The sequence below is a fragment of the Nicotiana tabacum genome, chromosome 3 (genome assembly GCF_000715075.1).
Source record: "Nicotiana tabacum cultivar K326 chromosome 3, ASM71507v2, whole genome shotgun sequence".
Taxonomy (NCBI): Eukaryota; Viridiplantae; Streptophyta; class Magnoliopsida; order Solanales; family Solanaceae; genus Nicotiana; species Nicotiana tabacum.
In genome coordinates, this window is record NC_134082.1 from 92,503,757 (window position 1) to 92,524,618 (window position 20,862).

Here is a 20,862-nt window from a genome sequence, read left to right on the forward strand (position 1 = left end):
TTTCAAATGAAGAGATGAAGAAGGCTCTATGGGATATACTTGGGGACGAAGCACCCAGACCAGATGGTTTTGGTAGATAATTCTTCAAGGACAACTGGGATATAGTGGGGGAAGATATAGTAGGAGCAGTCTTGGAATTCTTTAAGAAAGGAATTAAGGATGCTCTCAGCCCTGAATAGTACAGTTATCACCCTAATACCAAAGGGAAGTCATGCTGCAACAGTTGGGGATTATAGACCTATAAGTAAATGGTGCATTACAACTATAATATAATATCCAAAATGCGATGCAATAGGCTAAAGCAAGTTTTGCCTAGTATTATTTCTCCTAACTAGAGTGCCTTTGTGGCTGGTAGAACAATCATACAAAATATATTGGTGTGTCAGAACTTGGTAAGGCTATAAAATAGGAAGAACTCAACCAAAAGTTGTTTGCTCAAGATAGACTTGAAGAAAGCATATGACTAAGTTGAATATGAATTTGTAGAAGAGTTGCTCCATGCATTGAACTTCCATAAGAAATTCATCATATGGGTAATGGCTTGCATCAGTACTCCAAGTTATACTAAATCTCAATCAGAACAACAACTTCATTCCTTTCTCTATGCCTTCTAGAGGTCCTACTATTAATCATCCAGCTTATGTTGATGATGTTGTTATCTTTAGCAGTAGAAGTAGCATTTATATTAAAATGATTATGAAGGTGATAAGGGATTATGAGGAGAGCTCTAGTCAGCTTGTTAATAGGGATAATAACTTCTTCCTAACAGCCCCTAAAACATGTGCCTCCAGGATCAATAGAATGAGACAATGCACATGCTTTCTTGACAAGGATTTTCCTGTTACTTACCTTGGATGCCCTCTGTATGTTGGTAGAAAGAAAATTGCTTACTTTGATAATATGGTTCACAAGGTAATTAAAAAACTCAATGGTTGGCAGGGTAGCATGCTTTCTCTTGGAGGCAGAATGGTGTTAATCAAGAATGTTCTACACTCTCTGCCTAAATACACTCTTTCTGTTATGTCCCCTCCTAAAGCTACCTTTCATCTAATTGAAAAAGATTTTGCCAATTTTTTCTGGGGTAGTAGTGGGGATCAAAGAAAGTACCACTGAGGTCCTGGAAAAATCTTTGTTTTCCTGCAGATGAAGGAGGCATAGGCATAAGAAGAATGGAAGATATCAGTGAAGTATTAGCCACCAAAAGATGGTGGAAATTTAGAGCTATTCCTTCTCTATGTCCAACTTCATCAAACACAATTATTGCATTAGAGCTCACCCTACTACTAAATAATGTGCTCCTAGGAACTCACATTCATGGAAACATATGACCCACATTAAAAAAAATGCTAAAAATCACATGGTATGGCATGTTAAATCAAGTGATTGTAATTTTTAGTGGGATAATTGGACTCATAAAGGTCCTCTAGTAGCCCTAGTCCCTGTGACTAACAAAAGCCCTAAGATTCTAGTTAAGGATTTCATACAAAATGGGGAGTAGAATATTCACAAACTTAAGAGAATTCTACCAGAATCTTTGGTGCAGCATATTATTGAAATTCACATTGGGAAGAGGACAATTCCAAAAAAAAATTGGGACTTGTTAGAGGATGGAAACTACTCTAACAAAACGGCTCTTGAAATGATCAGAACTAGCAAACCTAAAGACCTAATCTTAAGATAGGTATGGCATTCCTCTATTCCATTTAAAATTTCTTTTGTTACTTGGAGCTTGTGGAACAGAAAACTATCTTTTGATGATGTTATTGTCAACTTTCGAAAACCAATGATTTCTAGATGAACTGCTGCTCATTTCCCAAAAGTGAAACTATTCAACATGTTTTCATGGAAGGAGAGGCAGCTAGTTATATTTGGAAACTAATAGGTTCCCCATTAGGCATAACACAATCATGAGAGATTAGTTAGATTTACCATTAATAACTGGTGGCAGGTTAAGGCCTTGAACGATGTACATAAACTTGTACTACAAATCACTCCAAGTATTCATCTGCTGGACTATTTGGAAATAAAGATGCTTACATAAATACGGCAACCAAAAGAAGTTCAACTTATTCAAAATGGGCCAACAAGTTTGCTGGATAGTTGGAGCAGCTATATCCAAAGCCTCTCCGAGCTGCAAACTCTCTCTTCCCTGGAATAATCTCTGTGACAACCTAATAAAGCTACATCGTATCCCAAGGATCACCATAGTTCTCTGGAACAAACCTGAAGTAGGCACTTTCAAGCTAAATACTGATGGCAACTTCCTAAAGGCGAATAGCATGGCTGGAATGGGAGGGATTCTAAGGAATGATGATGGCGACATAGTTATAGCGGTCTCTATCCTTACTCAGTGCAGTAGCAACAACTATGTAGAAGCTCAAGTAGCTTGGTTTAGAGTAAATTGGTGTATTGAACATAGTTACACAAATTTTACTCTAGAATTAGACTCCATGATTATGACTAATATGATGAAGAAGAAGAGAGCTTATAACTACAAGATGAACAACATTATAGAGTACACTTCTCAGATGTTGAAGCAGGCTAATGTTAATATTATACAGTGCTATGGGGAGGCTAATCAAGTTGTGGATTCCCTTGCTAAACTTGCTGCTACATCAACAGAGGAATCCTATTACTTCTCCTTCCAACAGCTTCCAAAAAATGTCAAGGACCATATCAATTAGACAAATACCAAATGCCTAGCATCAAAACTAAGTGTGATAAGGCAAATGTGTTTGTTAGTTGGAATCTTTATTTTGGACTGGGTAAGAGATGCACAAAATCCCCCAGTTTTGTGAAGGATAACTTTTTATCCTTGTGTTGTATTTTGGAGGTTAAGGAAATATCCTTGTATTCCTTACTTTATTGAAATACAACTCCCAACCAACTTGGGAAATTTTATATTAAAAAAAAAGAATGGGGGAACATGGTAGGAAAAAGAGGACTCAGGCAGGGAGACCTCATATCACCACTGCTATTTGTCATTTGTGTGGTGGAGTACTTCAGCAGAATCATGACTTATGTAGCAACTAAAGCAGGATTTGAATTTCATACAAGATGAAAAGGCTGGAAGTTGAATCAGTTGTGTTTTGTTGAAATTCTACTTTGCAAAAGGAAAATTTCAAGTTGTACAGTTATCAACCTCCTCAGGATTCTGCATGGTACCGGAGGAAGCTATGTACTATCAAGAACAAATTCTACCCAGGATTTATTCAAAATGGAAGGATGAAAATAAATAATAGCTACACTGTGGAAAAAAGGGTATGACTGGAGAAGAGGAAAGGTAGAGCACTGAGAATACTCCTAAACACAGCTTCATATGTTGGCTAGTAAACGGTAATACACTAAAAACTTATTACACTTAACAGGCTGAACCTCTTTAACATCTGCCAAGATAAAATTTGCCTGCTGTGTGGGAATAACAGATGAATCCCTGGGGCATTTATTCTTTGAGTGCCACTACTCTAGAGTATGTCTTGATGCAATGCTTCAATGGATTGGATACAAAGTGATACTAACAGACATAAAAATGAATCTTGAAGAGGATTGGTAGAGTAATCAAAGGGAAAGAATGCAGATCATTCGTGATATCAATATAATTAGCTGCAATCGTATATGGAATATAGATGGCTAGGAATGAAGCTTTGTGGCAAAAAACCTAACAAAGTATGGAGTAACATGGTATGAATTAATTGTACAGATAATTGTTGAAGTTTGGCAAAATGCCAAAGTCCCACATTGGTTGGGAGTTAAGTTTGGAGGGGATTTTTCCCCTATAAAAGAAGGCCTAATGTTTAGGATTGAAACACACCTCTCATTTGCCTTCTCATCTGTTTAAGGCATTTGTATCTTCTCTCTTTAGTATTATTTCACTTGTATTTTTGGAGTGGAATAAAATATTTGGTTGTGTCCGAGGAGTAGGCAAAATTAGCCGAACCTCGTAAATTCTGGTGTTCCCTTTATTGTTGTTTTATTGTCTTATTTATTATTTGGTGGCTGTCATAATTTTTGGTATAGTAGTTGTGACTTATTCACACTATATACATTTGGCTTCCGCAACAATTGGTATCAGAGCCAAGGTACTGTCTAAGTATGCTCTGTGGTTGCAGCATAGTCTGATCTTCCACATCAGAAAAGATTTATCTTGGTAACTGAGTCAAGGTTCTGTCTGAGTATGCTCTGTGGTTGCAGCTTAGTCTGATCTTCCACAACAGAAAGGAAATAATCTTGATTTGTGTCGTCAGCTATTAAATAATATTTGTGTCAAAGATGGGAGACAATAAACAAGAAGAATCTACATCAAGTGTCAACAATACGTCATCATTGGCATCTTCGCTTATGACAAGAATTGTGTCAAATGCGAAATTTGCGGTCGAAATATTTGACGGGTCCGGACATTTTGGGATGTGGCAAGGCGAGGTTCTAGATGTCCTTTTTCAACAAGGGCTAGATCTGGCCATTGAAGAAAAGAAACCAGATGTTATTGGAGAAGAAGATTGGAGAATTATCAACCGTGTTGCTTGCGGTACCATTCGATCCTACCTTGCTAGAGAGCAGAAATATCCATACACAAAGGAAACTTCTGCAAGTAAATTATGGAAAGCACTGGAGGATAAATTTTTGAAGAAAAACAGTCAAAATAAATTGTACATGAAGAAGAGACTGTTTCACTTCACCTATGTTCCTGGTACCACGATGAATGAACATATCACCAGTTTCAATAAGTTGGTTACAGATTTGCAAAATATGGATACAACTTATGATGATGGTGACTTGGCCTTGATGTTGTTGGCGTCACTTCCTGATGAGTACGAGCACCTTGAAACTACTCTACTCCATGGAAATGACGAAGTTTCTCTCAGAGAAGTTTGTTCGGCTTTGTACAGCTATGAACAAAGAAAGCGAGAAAAACAGAAGGGCGGAGAAGGAGAAGCACTATTTGTGAGGGGTCGTCCTCAAAATCAAACGAGGACAAAGAAGGGAAGATCCAAGTCAAGATCCAGACCCAGCAAAGATGAATGTGCCTTTTGTCGAGAAAAAGGGCACTGGAAGAAAGACTGTCCGAAGTTGAAGAATAAGGCCAAACATAACAATGGAAAGGCCATTATGGATTCAAATGTAGCTGATTGTGATGATTCAGACTTCTCATTAGTTACAACAGAGTCATCAACATCATCAGACATATGGTTGATGGACTCGGCTTGTAGCTATCATATGTGTCCCAACAGGGACTGGTTCATGGAATTTCAAGAAGGAGAATATGGAGTCATCCACACAGCGGATAACAGCCCTCTTACCTCATATGGCATTGGTTCAATACGATTAAGGAACCATGATGGAATGATCAGAACATTGATAGATGTTCGATATGTACCGGATTTGAAGAAGAATCTCATCTCTGTGGGAGCCCTAGAATCAAAAGGGTTCAAAATCATTGCAGAAAATGAAGTGATGAGAGTATGCTCCGGTGCACTAGTGGTAATGAAGGCTAATCGGAAGAATAATAACATGTACCGCTATCGTGGCAGTACAGTTATTGGGACAGCGACAGTAACATCCAGTGACGACAAAGAGGCAGAAGCAACCAAGCTATGGCACATGCGCTTGGGACATGCTGGAGGAAAATCCTTGAAAACTCTATCAGATCAAGGATTGTTAAAAGGAGTAAAGGCTTGCAACTTGGAGTTTTGTGAGCATTGTATTAAAGGGAAACAGACAAGGGTTAAATTTGGTACAGCGATCCATAATACTAAAGGCATTTTGGATTATGTACACTCTGATGTTTGGGGTCCTTCCAAAACACCTTCATTGGGTGGGAAGCACTATTTTGTAACCTTTGTTGATGATTTTTCCCGAAGAGTATGGGTGTATACAATGAAGAGCAAAGATGAAGTGTTGGGAATTTTTCTCAAATGGAAGACGATGGTGGAAAATCAGACAGGCAGGAGAATCAAGTGTATTCGCACAGACAATGGAGGTGAATACAAAAATGATCATTTCAATAAGGTCTGTGAAAATGATGGCATCATCCGACACTTCACTGTTAGACATACACCACAACAGAATGGAGTGGCAGAACGTATGAACCGGACCTTGCTGGAGAAGGTACGGTGTATGTTGTCCAATGCTGGCTTGGGTAAAGAATTTTGGGCTGAGGCAATTACATATGCATGCCACCTCATTAATCGTCTACCATCTGCTGCTATTGATGGCAAAACACCATTTGAAAAATGGTACGGAAAACCTGCTGTAGATTATAACTCTTTGCACGTGTTTGGCTCAACTGCATATTATCATGTGACGGAGTCAAAATTGGATCCAAGGGCAAAGAAGGCTATTTTTATGGGAATTACTTCTGGAGTCAAAGGATATCGCTTATGGTGTCCTATGACAAAGAAAGTAATATTCAGCAGAGATGTTACCTTTGATGAATTTGCTATGGTAAATAAGGTAACAGAAGATACCAAACAAAATGAAGGTGCTTCTAAGCAGGTGGAGTTTGAGGGAAAATTTATTTTTCCTACACAAGAAGCAGAGGAGGAAACAAATGAAGATTACCCTCTGGAAGGAGAGCCAGTAGAGGAGATTCCAACTCAGGAATCTCAACAACAACTTGAATCAATAGCAACCAGCAGGCCAAAAAGAACAATAACGAAACCTGTTCGTCTCATAGAGACGGTTGCTTGTGCAACCTCAATTGTAGCTGATGATGTTCCTACTACTTATAAAGACGCTGTCCAAAGTTCAGAAGAAGATAAGTGGAGGATTTCCATGAATGATGAAATGCAGTCCCTTCATCAGAATCATACATGGAGATTGGCCAATCTCCCGAAGGGAAAGAAAGCAATTGGGTGCAAATGGGTATTTGCAAAGAAAGAAGGATTTCCTAACCAATTAGATGTTCGCTACAAAGCAAGATTGGTGGCCAAAGGATATGCTCAAAAGGAGGGAATTGATTACAATGAAGTGTTTTCTCCAGTTGTAAAACATTCCTCCATTAGAATTATGTTGGCTTTGGTAGCACAATTGGATTTGGAACTAGTTCAGATGGATGTAAAAACTGCGTTTTTACATGGAAACTTGGAGGAGGAAATCTACATGACTCAGCCAGAAGGATTCAAAGTTGCTGGAAAAGAAAATATGGTGTGCAAACTTGAAAAATCGTTGTACGGATTGAAACAATCTTCTAGACAATGGTACAAGCGATTTGACGAGTTTATGTTGCGGCAAGGGTACAAGAGAAGCAAATACGATCATTGTGTGTATTTGCACAAGCTTAAAGATGGTTCCTTTGTATATCTTCTCCTATATGTTGATGATATGTTGATAGCTTCCAAGAATTTGGAAGAAATTGATAAGTTGAAGATTCAACTGAAGAAGGAGTTCGAGATGAAGGATTTGGGTGAGGCAAAGAAAATTCTTGGCATGGAGATAATTAGAGATAGACGTTCAAAGAAACTCTGTTTATCTCAAAAGGAATATTTGAAGAGAGTACTTCAACGTTTTGGCATAGATGACAAGACTAAGCCAGTTAGTACTCCACTTGCTTCCCATTTTAAGCTAAGTACTACTATGTCGCCAATGGATGAAGCTGAACGAGAGTATATGTCAAAGGTACCATACGCAAATGTTGTTGGTAGCTTGATGTATGCAATGGTTTGCACAAGGCCTGACATTTCACAAGCTGTTGGAGTTATTAGCAGATATATGCACAATCCAGGGAAGGAGCATTGGCAAGCTGTGAAGTGGATTCTACGGTATATTCATAATACTGTAGATGTCGGGTTAGTTTTTGAGCAGGAAGACAATCAGTCTGTAGTTGGATATTGTGACTCAGATTTTGCGGGTGATATGGACAAACGAAGATCAACTACTGGTTATGTGTTTACTTTTGCAAAGGCACCAGTTAGTTGGAAGTCTACTTTGCAGTCAACAGTTGCTTTGTCTACAACAGAGGCAGAGTACATGGCTATTACAGATGCTGTGAAAGAGGCAATTTGGCTTCAAGGATTGCTAAAGGAGCTTGGTGTTGAACAAAAAGGTATCACAATTTTTTGTGATAGTCAAAGTGCTATTCAATTAGCAAAGAACCAAGTTTATCATGCAAGGACGAAGCACATTGATGTTCGGTATCATTTCGTACGAGAAATCATAGAAGAAGGTGGAGTCACGGTGAAGAAAATTCATACTATAGAGAATCCTGCTGATATGCTGACAAAGGTGGTGACTGCGGTCAAGTTTCAACATTGTTTGGATTTGATCAACATTGTTGAACACTGAAGATTGAAGATGAAGACACAACCAAAATTTGTTATTGAGAGAGAATTGAAAATGTGGAATTTTGCCAAGGTGGAGATTTGTTGAAGTTTGGCAAAATGCCAAAGTCCCACATTGGTTGGGAGTTAAGTTTGGAGGGGATTTTTCCCCTATAAAAGAAGGCCTAATGTTTAGGATTGAAACACACCTCTCATTTGCCTTCTCATCTGTTTAAGGTATTTGTATCTTCTCTCTTTAGTATTATTTCACTTGTATTTTTGGAGTGGAATAAAATATTTGGTTGTGTCCGAGGAGTAGGCAAAATTAGCCGAACCTCGTAAATTCTGGTGTTCCCTTTATTGTTGTTTTATTGTCTTATTTATTATTTGGTGGCTGTCATAATTTTTGGTATAGTAGTTGTGACTTATTCACACTATATACATTTGGCTTCCGCAACAATAATAACATGGTATAAATTAGATAACCTCGTACTTTCTAGGAATGTATTGCGGCTATTCAACCTGGGTTGGGATGTCTAGGGCTCTTTAATTCTCCGATCCGAAATATGCAAGCGGAAGGTTATATTTGTAAGTTTCTTTAAAAGTATTGCTACCAAATTGATGAAAAACTAGTATTACTTATTTAACTTTGTTGGGGTGATATTGGATACAAGAAGAAAAAGTTGAACTAGCTAGGAATTGAAGTCGGTTTGCAGTTTCATGCAAATTGAAAGGTGCAAGTACATTATTAACAAATATTGACTAAACTGATACATTAATATTAAATCTTCCGTGACCACTCCACAAGAAAGATCTATTAATTAATAATAATAAAAAGAAATACATTATTGAATAAGTATACGTTGTACTCTTTAAGTAAGTAGTAAATGTGTTATCAAAGTATCATTTGAAATTCTTGGTGTCTAATGAAGAGTCGCATAAAATCATCATTAATCTGCTGATCGAGTTCTGTTTTTACTGTTATTTTATTTCTTTCTTTGTCTATGTCTATATAATGAATCATCAATATCATTGTCCATCACTTGAATGTCTTAGGAACTCAAACACCAGCAGTAATAATCAGAACGTGAGATTTCCAGCATTGTTTCAGGCGTCATCCTCTCAAGCTCGCTTTGCTTCCACGTCGCAAAATTATTTCGATTTTGTGGGTCCGTGGCAAGCGGATAGTCCTCTCTTTTGTGGGCTTGTGATTTCATTCTCATGTAGAGCTTCATAGTAGCAACACAGTCATCATAGGGATCTTGGACTCCTGTTTGAATCTCATATCTACAGATACAGTATCCATGTTTTAGGATTTTATATGGTTAGATATAACATATTAAACTTGATGGTGTTATGTCAACATGATAGTATCAAAATTAGGCAGATTTGTTGGGTTCAAGTCTTAATTATCGTAAAAATAGCACGGGTTAGCCAGTTTTCGAACTGGTAATTGAAAAATAGTCAGCGCTTGCAAAGTTATTGAAAAATAGCCATTATTTTACTGCAATACGGAAAGTTACAGCATAATATACTGGAGATTGGTGCACCTGTGTATGAATTTCCAGCATATTATGCTGGAACTCCAACACGCAGAAAGTTCCAGCATAATATACTGGAGATTGGAGCACCTGTGTATGAACTTCCAGCATATTATGTTGGACCGCTATATTATACTGGAACTCCAATATATTATGCTGGAATATTTTTCAGATTTTAAACAGTGTTTTCGTTCACATTTATCTTTACATGAAAAGTAACTAAATTTCGATTACTTTTGAAACTGTGTTATTTTTCAATTACCACTTGTAAATGTGGCTATTTTTTAATTTCTCCCCCAATTATCGAAAGGAAATTCTATGTGCATCTTGGCTTATAAAAAAATCAAGTACACCTAAGGGGTATATTACAAATATAATTAAATAAATAAAAGTATATTTCTTAGTTGTTTAACTTTTTAGATAATTAAGATGGTCACACATTTCAACATATACTTGGCTATTTGCTACTAATATTAGTAGATTACAAGAGAAGCATTAAGATTTGCTTACTTACCCAAGGTAAGTTTTGGTCAAGTGCTTGAGTGAGTTGCTGAGCTTGCTTGTTTTCATCAATGGAGGGTAGTTTGCAGTATCCCTTCGCACAAAAAATGGTTGAAGAAACGTCAATCTCTATCGTAATGACTGGGAGGCATTTTGCATAATATGGTTGGATTTTAATTATATTCATTGGTAGTGTAAAAAGAATTTATAGCATTAGTATAATATATTTAACTAGTCAAGGAGGTTATATACTTACCATTGTTCTAGATTACAAATCAATGATTATTAAATAAAGTTACACTATTGTTTTTTTGGTTACTTGATTATGTAAATACCTTTTACACCTTTGGTTCATAAAATTTAAACTCGACCTTAATTTCGGTGGTAATTACATACATTAAAGTAACTAACCTGATCAGTATCGCTGGGTACTCCATGTCTAAACATTTAAGATCATGATCCAAACCATGACCAACAAGAATCCTAGCCCTTCCAGTTCTAGAACGAATCTGCCACACAGGTTCCCCATTACAAAGATAATCTTGAATCTTTCTTGATACTTGCTTCAATGGCATTGCATCCCTCAAATGTTCTGGCCTTATGCCTGTTGTTTCATACCTGAAAATACAACCAATATTCGTCTAGATTAATTTCCTGGGTCTATAAATTGGATTAGACCAAATTAACTTTTTAAAATAATTACCTGTAGTTAGTAACGGGAAGGTTTGGTGAGACGTAGGAGTGAAAGAGGATATTTTCATGCTCATCAATGAGGCAAACTCTTGCACAAAGATCCAAAGAACCATCGATGCCACCGCCTACCATTTTGCAGGCAAGAGCAACAACTCTTCCTCGGCTATTGTCAATCCTTAGGTTATCTTGGATTCCCAACTTAGCCATGCGATATAGCACACCCTGAAAATGAACCAATACAAACTATATGGATTAGACCAAACAATGGCCGGGGGTGTCAAATAGCTAGGCAGGATAGGTTACATGTTGATAACGCGTCGAAATCATACATATATTTCGAAACAATTTGAAAAGGCATACATTATTTGAGCGAGAGAGTTGACATGACTCCCTGTGAGCTCTGAGTGCATTTCGGCTAGGAAGGATTTTCAAACAAATGTCACATCCTACCTCCTTGAAAATCCTTTCACAATCTGGCTTTGGTAATGGCCCTGAAAATGTAATTTGGAGCAACGTACGGTTAATCATGTTAGAAAGTTAATTAGAGCAATGGGACTTGTTGCTTTAATTAATTAGGAAATATACCAATGAGATGCTCTCGCAAAGATTCAAAAGATCGAGCGTGCTTTTTGCAAACGCCACACATGGGTTCATGAACGGAATGATAAGATGTCCTCATGTGTTCAACTAGGTGCTCCTTTTTGTTGAACTGCCGATAGCATGCTGCACACTTGTTCCTATAATAGCCCCATGAATTTTTAAAGCGTTTAAATTTCATGCATATCATAAAAATTCACACAATTTGATCATTTATAAAATAATTACAAGTAAATTTGGTAATCTAATTAATTGTGATTAACCAGCTATCATATGTTAAAATACACGGACATGTAAATAATCTTTATGCGGTATGTAACTTAAATCCATTTGAGATACCTTTTAATACTACTGCTAATTATTATCAATGAAACTAATACTCCATATAAGGTATGAAAAAAGAATTAGTACCTGTGAGTCTCTGAAGAATCATATCTATGGTCCATGACTGTAGTAAGCGTAGGGGCTGTTTGGTTAATGCTTCAGAATTGAGCGTTGAGTAGAGAAGAGAGGGCTGAGAACACTTGAGAGAAAGGGGATCGGGCATCAAGCTATTTATACAGGTTATGGAAGACGAAACCTCTGGAAAAATTTTTGGTGCTAAGGCAGATTTGGAATAATCATCATTTTTGGAAAAATCATCATGTTCTTACGAAAAAAACAATGGACTAAATCTTACTTTAAGATTCGTAGGTATGATATCCAGATGGGCTAAATGTGAAATGTTTGTAGTAATCAAATACATCAGGTCCCACATTTGGGCTACTAGAATATTTGACAGCTCCATGTCCCAGAATCAGCAAAACCACTCATATCTAGCAAAAATAAATTTTCTTCCATTAATTTTATATGACATGATTTGACTAGGCATGAAATTGAAGAAAACAAATGTATGCACATATAAAAGATACTTCTAGAACTTGTAATCGTAAACAATTTCATTACTATAAGAGCATACCATAAAGAATTTTGTAAAGTTTTAAAGTTCAATATCGTTTTCAAATATAATTAGGTATCATGTTTATTAAGACAAACTAAAAAACGAAGAGTGTCATAATTAATTGATATTGTAAACAATTTAAATTATAGTCGTTGTCTATGAAAAAGCTTTTACACGTTCAACATAATTAATTGATTCTAAAAGATCAGTTATCAAATTTTCTAAAGTTTTTACATGTTCAATATATATATATATAGTAAGAACTCTCTATAAATTTTCTTCGGAACTAATATTTTATGTTATAAGTAGTATTATATATGTTCTCTATAACAACATTTCATTATAGCATTCAAAAAATATCAGAACAGATAAATGAGGTTGTTATAGAAAGGATTGACTGTACTTGTGTGCAAATATGTTTTAAAGAAAAGTTGAAGTCCGGAATTAATAACATGCATGCCGCTGTTATCTTGGATGGTTGTAAAGTTGCAGCAAATCAGGTTCTTGTGACAGACACTAATCTTATGCATGAAGTGAGAATAATGCTTTTACTGATTCATTTATCTTCACATAGTAATGGATTCTTCAAATTTTAATTTTCACGACGGAAATGACATGTTTCGGATGAATTTGGACCGTACGAGTTCTGTCACAAAGTCAAAATTAACTTTAATATAACTTGACAAAGATCAAAATGAGCATGCTGGGATAGTGGACAAGATTAAAAGGCCAGAAACAAAGCGCCGTTCGAATTGTGATAGATATGAGGAATTTAAGTTATATAAATCGTTTAATTAAGTCATGTTTACTTGTTATAGCGGGTAACTTATTTTGTATATTTTTAAGATTATCAATCCTACATTTATTGAGGCATACTTATAGATATATCTTTGATTTGATAGTATAAAAAATTCTTTATACCGGCGATATATATAACTTAAACTTATATATAAGAGGAGAATGAGGACGAAATGCATGTGGGAATTAGTGGACTGGAAGAGAGACCTAATATAAGTTGGAAGGGTTCATGCACGTTAGTGCACTTAATTAGGTAAGAATGGGACGTGTACTTTCAGCAAAAGCAATAGAGGCTGCAGATAAGGTATTCCTTCTGCTAATACCAGGTTATAATCTCTTCACCCAAAATCTTAATTTGCTGCTTCATGAGCTCTCAACTTTGTGTTGTTCAGCTGATAATTTAGTACTATAGATTTATCAGTTTGGAATGGATATAACTTATATTAACATACAATAAAGGCAGATTTAGGATTTGAACCTTAGGGATTCGAGATTATATCATTTTAAGTTATTGGGTTCTAAATTAATAATTTGTATATATTCATTGAATTTCTTAATATAAATACATGGTTTAAACAAAAGCTATTGGGTTCGGCTACACCCGCAACTAAAACCGTGGCTCGCCTCTCCGTACAGTTTATCATGTAAAGAATTTTTATATTATTACTACTATATTCTGTTGTATTATCTTATTTTATAGGTTAATATAATAATTCTATTTATGGATCATTAATTGTAGTTATCTTTTATTTGAGTAATAGTGTAAAAAGAATTTTTACATTGCCTAAGTATGAAGAAATTAAAAAAGACCTTGATATCTTCACCCTAGCGCATGCAAGAAAACTAATTTATTTCATAATTTTCATGACGTAACACAAGTTTTACTTTAGGAATCGAAATAAAAGGTAAAATACTAATCACTCTGTAATTGAACCCACTAATTATCATCTTGGAGTATCATTTTTACCATGTTCAATTTGCAGAATGGGCATAATCAATCAATATTATATTAAATAAAACTAAACTCTTGTGTACAGAAGTTTGATTGAAGCCGAAAATGGTTGAGTAACTGCATGAATTATTTGCCCAAACGCCACATTTTAACAATTTGAGTGGGAAAAAACTGCCTATATGCATCACCTTTTTGTAGTGACAAGGTTCCTTCCAAGTTCGTAGATATCATAATTAAACTTTTCCATCCTAAATTTATGGCCAGAAGATATATATTTAGTCATTCTGTCAACCGTTTAACATTTATTTCTCTAATAAATAGAAACCACTCTATTTATACTGTCATTCAACTCTATCTTTTTGACCAAAATGGGTCCCCCCTTAATATATTCGTATTTTATGGATGCTCCTACAAAAAAGATTGTAAATTTAGTGATTTACAGTTCTGTGTGAAGAATAATTCAGTAGATTTTAGAGAGTTGGGACCATCGCATGCATCCCTTCCCGTCTATTCTCGGCCTCCATTCTCAAGCCACAGAGATAGGACTTCTACATTCTCTTTTTTATTCTTTTTCTTTCTCTGCTGCAAATGATAAAAGCGGGAAAGAACTAGAAACAGTCTGAATTTACACTAAACTATACCAACTTGCTTGTCATGGTTAAATAATTAAATGAAGTAAAAATATATTAAATAAATCATGATTAAATAAGAAAAGCGTATGTGCAATGACATGGCATATTATATAGGAGTACTTAGTTTGGTGTTAATGCCAAGTATAGATAAGTTTTTTCTAGATCTTTTTTGAGCAGTATATTTACAGATTAACTTTTTAAAGTGACTATGTAAACTTATTTTATAAACAATATATACCATTATATTAGACAAGCTAAAAAATAACTACAGAAAACTCTCCATAATAAGTGGTTTGAAAAATAAAACAGGCAACCTGCTATACAAGTTAATTAAATCGATAGAGTAACAAAATTTTACACGCTGTTACTGTGTAATTAAGTTAAAATTGATTCTGTATTTGATTTTTAAGTATGCAATTTTCACACATGGCAGTCCCCGGGACATGCAATATTCTTTTTACAATCGTTTGGCTTTCTGTATCTTTTTAAACCGTAAATATGTAGTTAACTGGTTATATATAGTAGATTACTAACATTCTTATTTAAGTTATCAATCTCCAATTACTATTAACAATTATCTGCAGTTGACATTTACTAACACAATGCACAAGAAAGAAAAGAATCGACTCTAAGGGTATAAAATTAAAGTTAAAACAATACGGAGTACTATAATTCAAAATCTATTAATCTACGCGTCGCTGACCTTTATAGAGGGTAAAATATTCTAGGGCCGCTCGGGGGAAAGGACACTAGCAGTATATATGAACAAAATTTATGACAACCTGAACTGTAAAGTAGAAATGTTTTATTAGATGTCCAAATTTACGATCGTATTATAAAATTACATAGAAATGTAGCACTGTTTTAAGAAAGCTTTTAATTAAATACAGTAGTATTAGTGAAAATATATGGAGAAAGTAAGGGCAATGCCGCAATAATGGCTTCTAAATATAGTTGAGCCTTGTGAAGGGAAGAATCGTCTGAGTTTAATTGGTTGTGCATGTCTCCATAGATTAAGGAGAGGATGACTTTTTGTTCATTTTATTTATCTTCATTCGTTTTATCGATCAATTGCTTACTTTATGTAATTAAGAATGAGTTTCTATATGAGTTGTCAAGATCAAGACTAAGAAAAAACTAAAATGGGGGTAAATATTATGCACCACGTGTATTCAAGGGAAAATCTCGTCCTGGTGTCGGACTGTAGGTGAAAGATTTAATGGATATGAATATGCAAAGGAATCTTTATCAGTCATTTATAGATTTCCAAAAGGTTAAAAGTCAGAATAAACGCACAAAGACAAATAAAGGCGCACGCATGCACACGAATTGCAAACCACATATATAGTGAGATTGAAACTTCAAAAATTTGTCAAACAATAATAATAATAATAACACCCAGTGTATTTCTACAATATGGTCTTGGGAACGTAATGTGCATACAGACCTTACATCTATCTTGTAAAGGTAAAGAGAATATTTGCAATAGACCCTTAACTTAAAAAAAATCAAAAATGGTTTGAAAAAACATACAACAGGTGAAGAAGAAACTTTTGTCAGGGCTTCGTTTTATTTTTATTGTAACAAAAGGATTATAACGTAGCAAAAAAGTTTGAAAGCATAGGATTCTTCAAACCTCAAAACGGTCAAAAGCCGAGCCAATAATCGAACGTGTAGTGGACGTAGATGTGGAGTAGATGTGAATATTGAAAGGATATCCCTATCCACCACAGCTACTAACAGAACGCCACAACTTTTTTATTTTTCTCCGTAATCATCATCTTCTACTACTATATATGTAACGATCCGTCGGTCTTTTTGAGAGTTGTAGCCCCGTTTTCTTTTTTACTGCTTATTTTTATGCTTTACAGTTGTTATATGACTTGTTGGAATAGTTGATTCGGGTCCGGAGAGGTTTCAAAATGAATTGAGACACTTAGTCTCAAGGTTGGAAGCTTAAGTTGAAAAGGTTGACCGGATGTTGACTTGTGTGCAAATGGCTCCAGAATAGAGTTTTGAGGTTTCTGTTAGTTTCGTTGGATAATTTTGGACTTAGGAGCGTGCTCGGATTGTAATTTGGAGGTCCGTAGTTGAATTAGGCTTGAAATGACGAAAATTGAAAATTTAAAAGTTTGACCGAGAGTGGACTTTGTGGTTACTGGGATCGGATTGGGGTTTCGGGAGTTGGAACAGGTCTGTGGTGTCATTTGTGACTTGTGCGCAAAATTTGGGGTCAATCGGACGTGATTTGATAGGTTTCGGGTTCGAATGTGGGAGTTAAAAGTTCAAAAGTTCATTAGGCTTGAATCGATGCGTGATTCGTGGTTTTAGCATTGTTTGATGTGATTTGATGGCTCGACTAAGTTTGTACGATATTTTGGGACTTGTTGGTATGTTTGGTTGATGTCCCGGTGGCCTCGGGTGGATTTCGTATGGTTATCAAAGTGGAATTGAACTTTGGAGATGGCTGAAGTCTGTTGATGCTATGGGTTCTGGTTTCCTTCTATGCGATCGCGAGGATATGTCCACGATCGCGAAGGGTCATTAAGGACTGTTGAATTTTTCTTCTTCGTGTTCGCATAGTGGGGGACATGATCCCGGAGGTTGTGAAGCTTGTGCTTCGCAAACGCATAAAGGGGATCACGTTCGTGTACAAGGAAGTGAGGTAGTGGGGTCACACGAAGTTGTTCTTCGCAATCGCGTGGGGATGTTCACGATCGTGTAGGTATGTGAATGAGTGAACTTTATTCGAATGGAGTCAGTCTCGTTCGCAAAGGCCATTTTTGGGGGCAACTTTGTTTTGTTCTTCGCGATCGCACCGAACTTTCCTCGATCGCAAATATTAATAACTGGGCAGCAGTATTAAATTTCAAAAATGAGGGTTTGAACCCATTTTTCATATATTGAGCTATAGACCTCGGATTTAAATGATTCTTGAAGGGATTTTTAAGGAGTTTATTGGGGGTAAGTTATTCTAACTCAGTTTTAGTTGTATTACATGAATCCATCGTTATTTTTGCCATCTAATTAGTGATTGGAGTTGGAAATTTTGGGGAGAAATGGTGAAACTTCTTAGGCCGAATCTTGAGGATTTGAGTGGCATTTTGTTGTCGGATTTGATTAGATTTTATATGGTTTGACTCGTGGTGGAATGGGTGTTTGGATTTTATGACTTTTATCGGATTTTGAGACGTGGTCTTGGGGGTTGACTTTTGAGTTGACTTTCTGACTTTTGACTAAGAACTTAGCATTTTTATATGAAATTGATTCCTTTAGCTCGTGTTGATTATATCGAATTGTTTATGGCTAGATTCGAGACGTTCGGAGGCCGATTCACGGGGTAAGGGCTTGCTAGTAGAGTAATTCGAGTTGCTTGAGGTAGGTATCATATTTAAACTCGATTGAGGCACCGGTTGCCTGAATTATTGTGATAGCCACGTGCTTTTGGGTGCACACATGCGTGGGGATGATCCCATGTGCGGGCACCGAGATTGTATATTCATGTTTGGGTTGTGCCCGGGCTCATATAAGCCCAGAAATGATTGTTAAGCTTTGAGCTTCGATATCTAACATGTGGTAACAGCTTATGTGATCTAATTGAGCCAAGATGAGTCTACTTAGAGGTTTAATCCCTGATCAAACTTGATAAATGCTTTTCACTGATAAAATTGTCGTATTGAGCTACGATAGCATACTTTGCACATGCCTACACTTTAGCATGTTATTTACACAGTCCATGAATAGGAGAAGATCCATTATATGCCTATATACTTGCTTTATTGCTCCTGTATGATATTTTGGACCAGGGCTTGCGGCTATGTCGGGCGGATTATGTTATTGGCACGTGATTTGTCCGTGCAACACGTGAACTGTCTATGTGAACCCATGTATTATATTATTGGCATGTGAGTTGTCCGTGCAACACGTGAGTTGTCCGTGCGAATCCATATATTAATATTATTGACACGTGTGTTGTCCATGTCACACGTGAGTTGTCTGTGCAGATTCTATTGTTAGCACGTGAGTTGTCCGTGCAGCAAGTGAGTTGTCTGTGCAGTGTGTGGAACTTGTATTTTCTTGATCACTTATCTGATTTACGTGTTTCTTTCCTCTTGCATGCTATAATACTATTGAGCAGGGTATTTGAGAACCGGTGCACATGCACTCACTGATATTCATATCACGAAGCCTTATGAGCTAGCTTTATATTCCGTACTATGTTAATAAAAAAGGACAGAATTGCACTGATTTAACTAGTGACCTCAACAAATTAAGCTTTTTTTACCTTGCCTTGTTTATTTGTGATACTTATTGAGTTGGTTGTAATCAAACTACAACCTGCACCTCATATGCAGGTCCAAGCATTTTCGGGCACGGCGGTTGTTGATCGAGAAGTTTTATCTGTTCGGAGATCATCAAGGCAGTTGCTTGAGCGTCTGCAGACCTTGACCCTCATTTCCCCTATCTTTTAGTTTTATGTATTTAGTCCTACTTTTCACACAATGTACCAGACTATGTCTTTATATATAGATGTTCATGTACTCGGTGACACCTAGATTATGGAGATTTTTCCGTATTTGGTTATGGCTTTTTATCCAGTTTATGAGAGTTTTAATTATTTAAAACTGCTTTAGTATATTGTTCATTTAAAAGTGTTAGAAATGTTTGGGATGTCGGCTTGCCTAGTACCATGATAGGTGTCATCACGACGGGTTGGTTTTGGGTCACGACAATATACAATTGTTGCTGCTTGTGCTACTTTTATCTTACAACAGAACAAAGCTCTCGTAATGTAAATAATTACTTTATCCGTTTCGTTTTCATCTTTCTTTCAGTTGAAGGTCTATCAGAAATAATCTCTCCACCTTCATAAGATAGTAATAAGGTCTGCGTACATAATATCTTCCCTAAACCCCACTTTGTGGGATTACAGTAGGTTTTTCATTGTTGTTATCGTACCCGTCTCATTTTATGTGACACAATTTGACCTATAATTTAGCACGGAGTTTAAAAAATTTGAAAATCCTTTGGAAAAGCAAAACACTAAGAAACAATAAAGTTTTTGGAACTCTTGGTCTAAAAAATTCTAGTATGATATTTCTGTAAATATAAAAATATATCACTAATAATTTAAAATGGAAGTTTAAAGTTAAATACTTTTTTAATTCAAAAATATATTATAGTATTAATTTTTAACAAGGTAAACAGAAAGTGTCACATAAAATGAAACAAAGTCATCAACAGTAAGGTAATACAATTGCTTATGATGGAATCTCTTCCGTCCAAAAACCATGGACTCCACGATTTAAGGGTGGCAAGTGGGCCAGTTAGGCCTGGCAAGTCCTAGGCCCGCGAGCCCATATAGGTAGTGAGCCTAAACGGGTCTACCCGTTTAAGCCCGGGACTAGAAGGGGTGCAGGCCCAAGTGAGCCGGTTCAAGAAAGAAGACCGTTTGGGCCTGGGACCGGGTCCTAAGTGGGCCGGTTCAACCGGTCCTAAACGGACCCAACGGCTACATTTTAAAAAAAACACAAAAAAAATCTGACTGTTACCCATTTAAAATCTAGTCGTTATTTCTACCAAAATAGTCGTTGGCTATTTATAAAATAGCTATTTAACCCCCCCAACTTTATTTTAACCCCAAACTTTTTATAATTATACTTTTTTCCTATTTTCAACTATAAATACCCCCTCATTCTTTCATTTTTCTTCACGAAATCATCAATATCTCTCAATCTCTCTCTAATTTTTCTTCTAAAATTGGTTACTTTATTGTTGCAACTTAGGTGAAAAATTATGAAGTTGGTGAATTGAAGTATTCAAGTCTTCAGCAATAATTAATTTTCAACAAGTTGTTCGTCAATTCGGTAAACTCGTTCCAACTCTTTAGTTTTAATATTATAGTTTTGTTTGTTTTATTTACTTTGTATAATTATAATTAAGATGGCCTATT

At 36.1% G+C, this 20,862-nt stretch overlaps 2 protein-coding genes across 2 annotated transcripts; one reads left to right on the forward strand and one right to left on the reverse strand.

Annotated features, from left to right (window-relative positions):
* Positions 1 to 2,075: 2,075 nt before the first annotated feature.
* Positions 2,076 to 2,684, forward strand: LOC142176658 (uncharacterized). The gene has a single exon (XM_075244766.1). It carries the CDS (start codon positions 2,076 to 2,078, stop codon positions 2,682 to 2,684), a length of 609 nt encoding a protein of 202 aa, XP_075100867.1.
* A 6,418-nt stretch (positions 2,685 to 9,102) lies between these two features.
* LOC107811579 (RNA exonuclease 4-like) lies at positions 9,103 to 12,255 on the reverse strand. Its single transcript, XM_016636537.2, has 7 exons — positions 11,999 to 12,255; positions 11,576 to 11,727; positions 11,351 to 11,481; positions 11,001 to 11,212; positions 10,709 to 10,915; positions 10,311 to 10,391; positions 9,103 to 9,542 (listed from the first exon to the last, which is right to left on the reverse strand). The coding sequence occupies exons 1-7, from the start codon at positions 12,031 to 12,033 to the stop codon at positions 9,308 to 9,310; spliced, it is 1,053 nt and encodes a 350-aa protein (XP_016492023.1). The 5' UTR covers positions 12,034 to 12,255; the 3' UTR covers positions 9,103 to 9,307.
* Between the last annotated feature and the right edge of the window lie 8,607 nt (positions 12,256 to 20,862).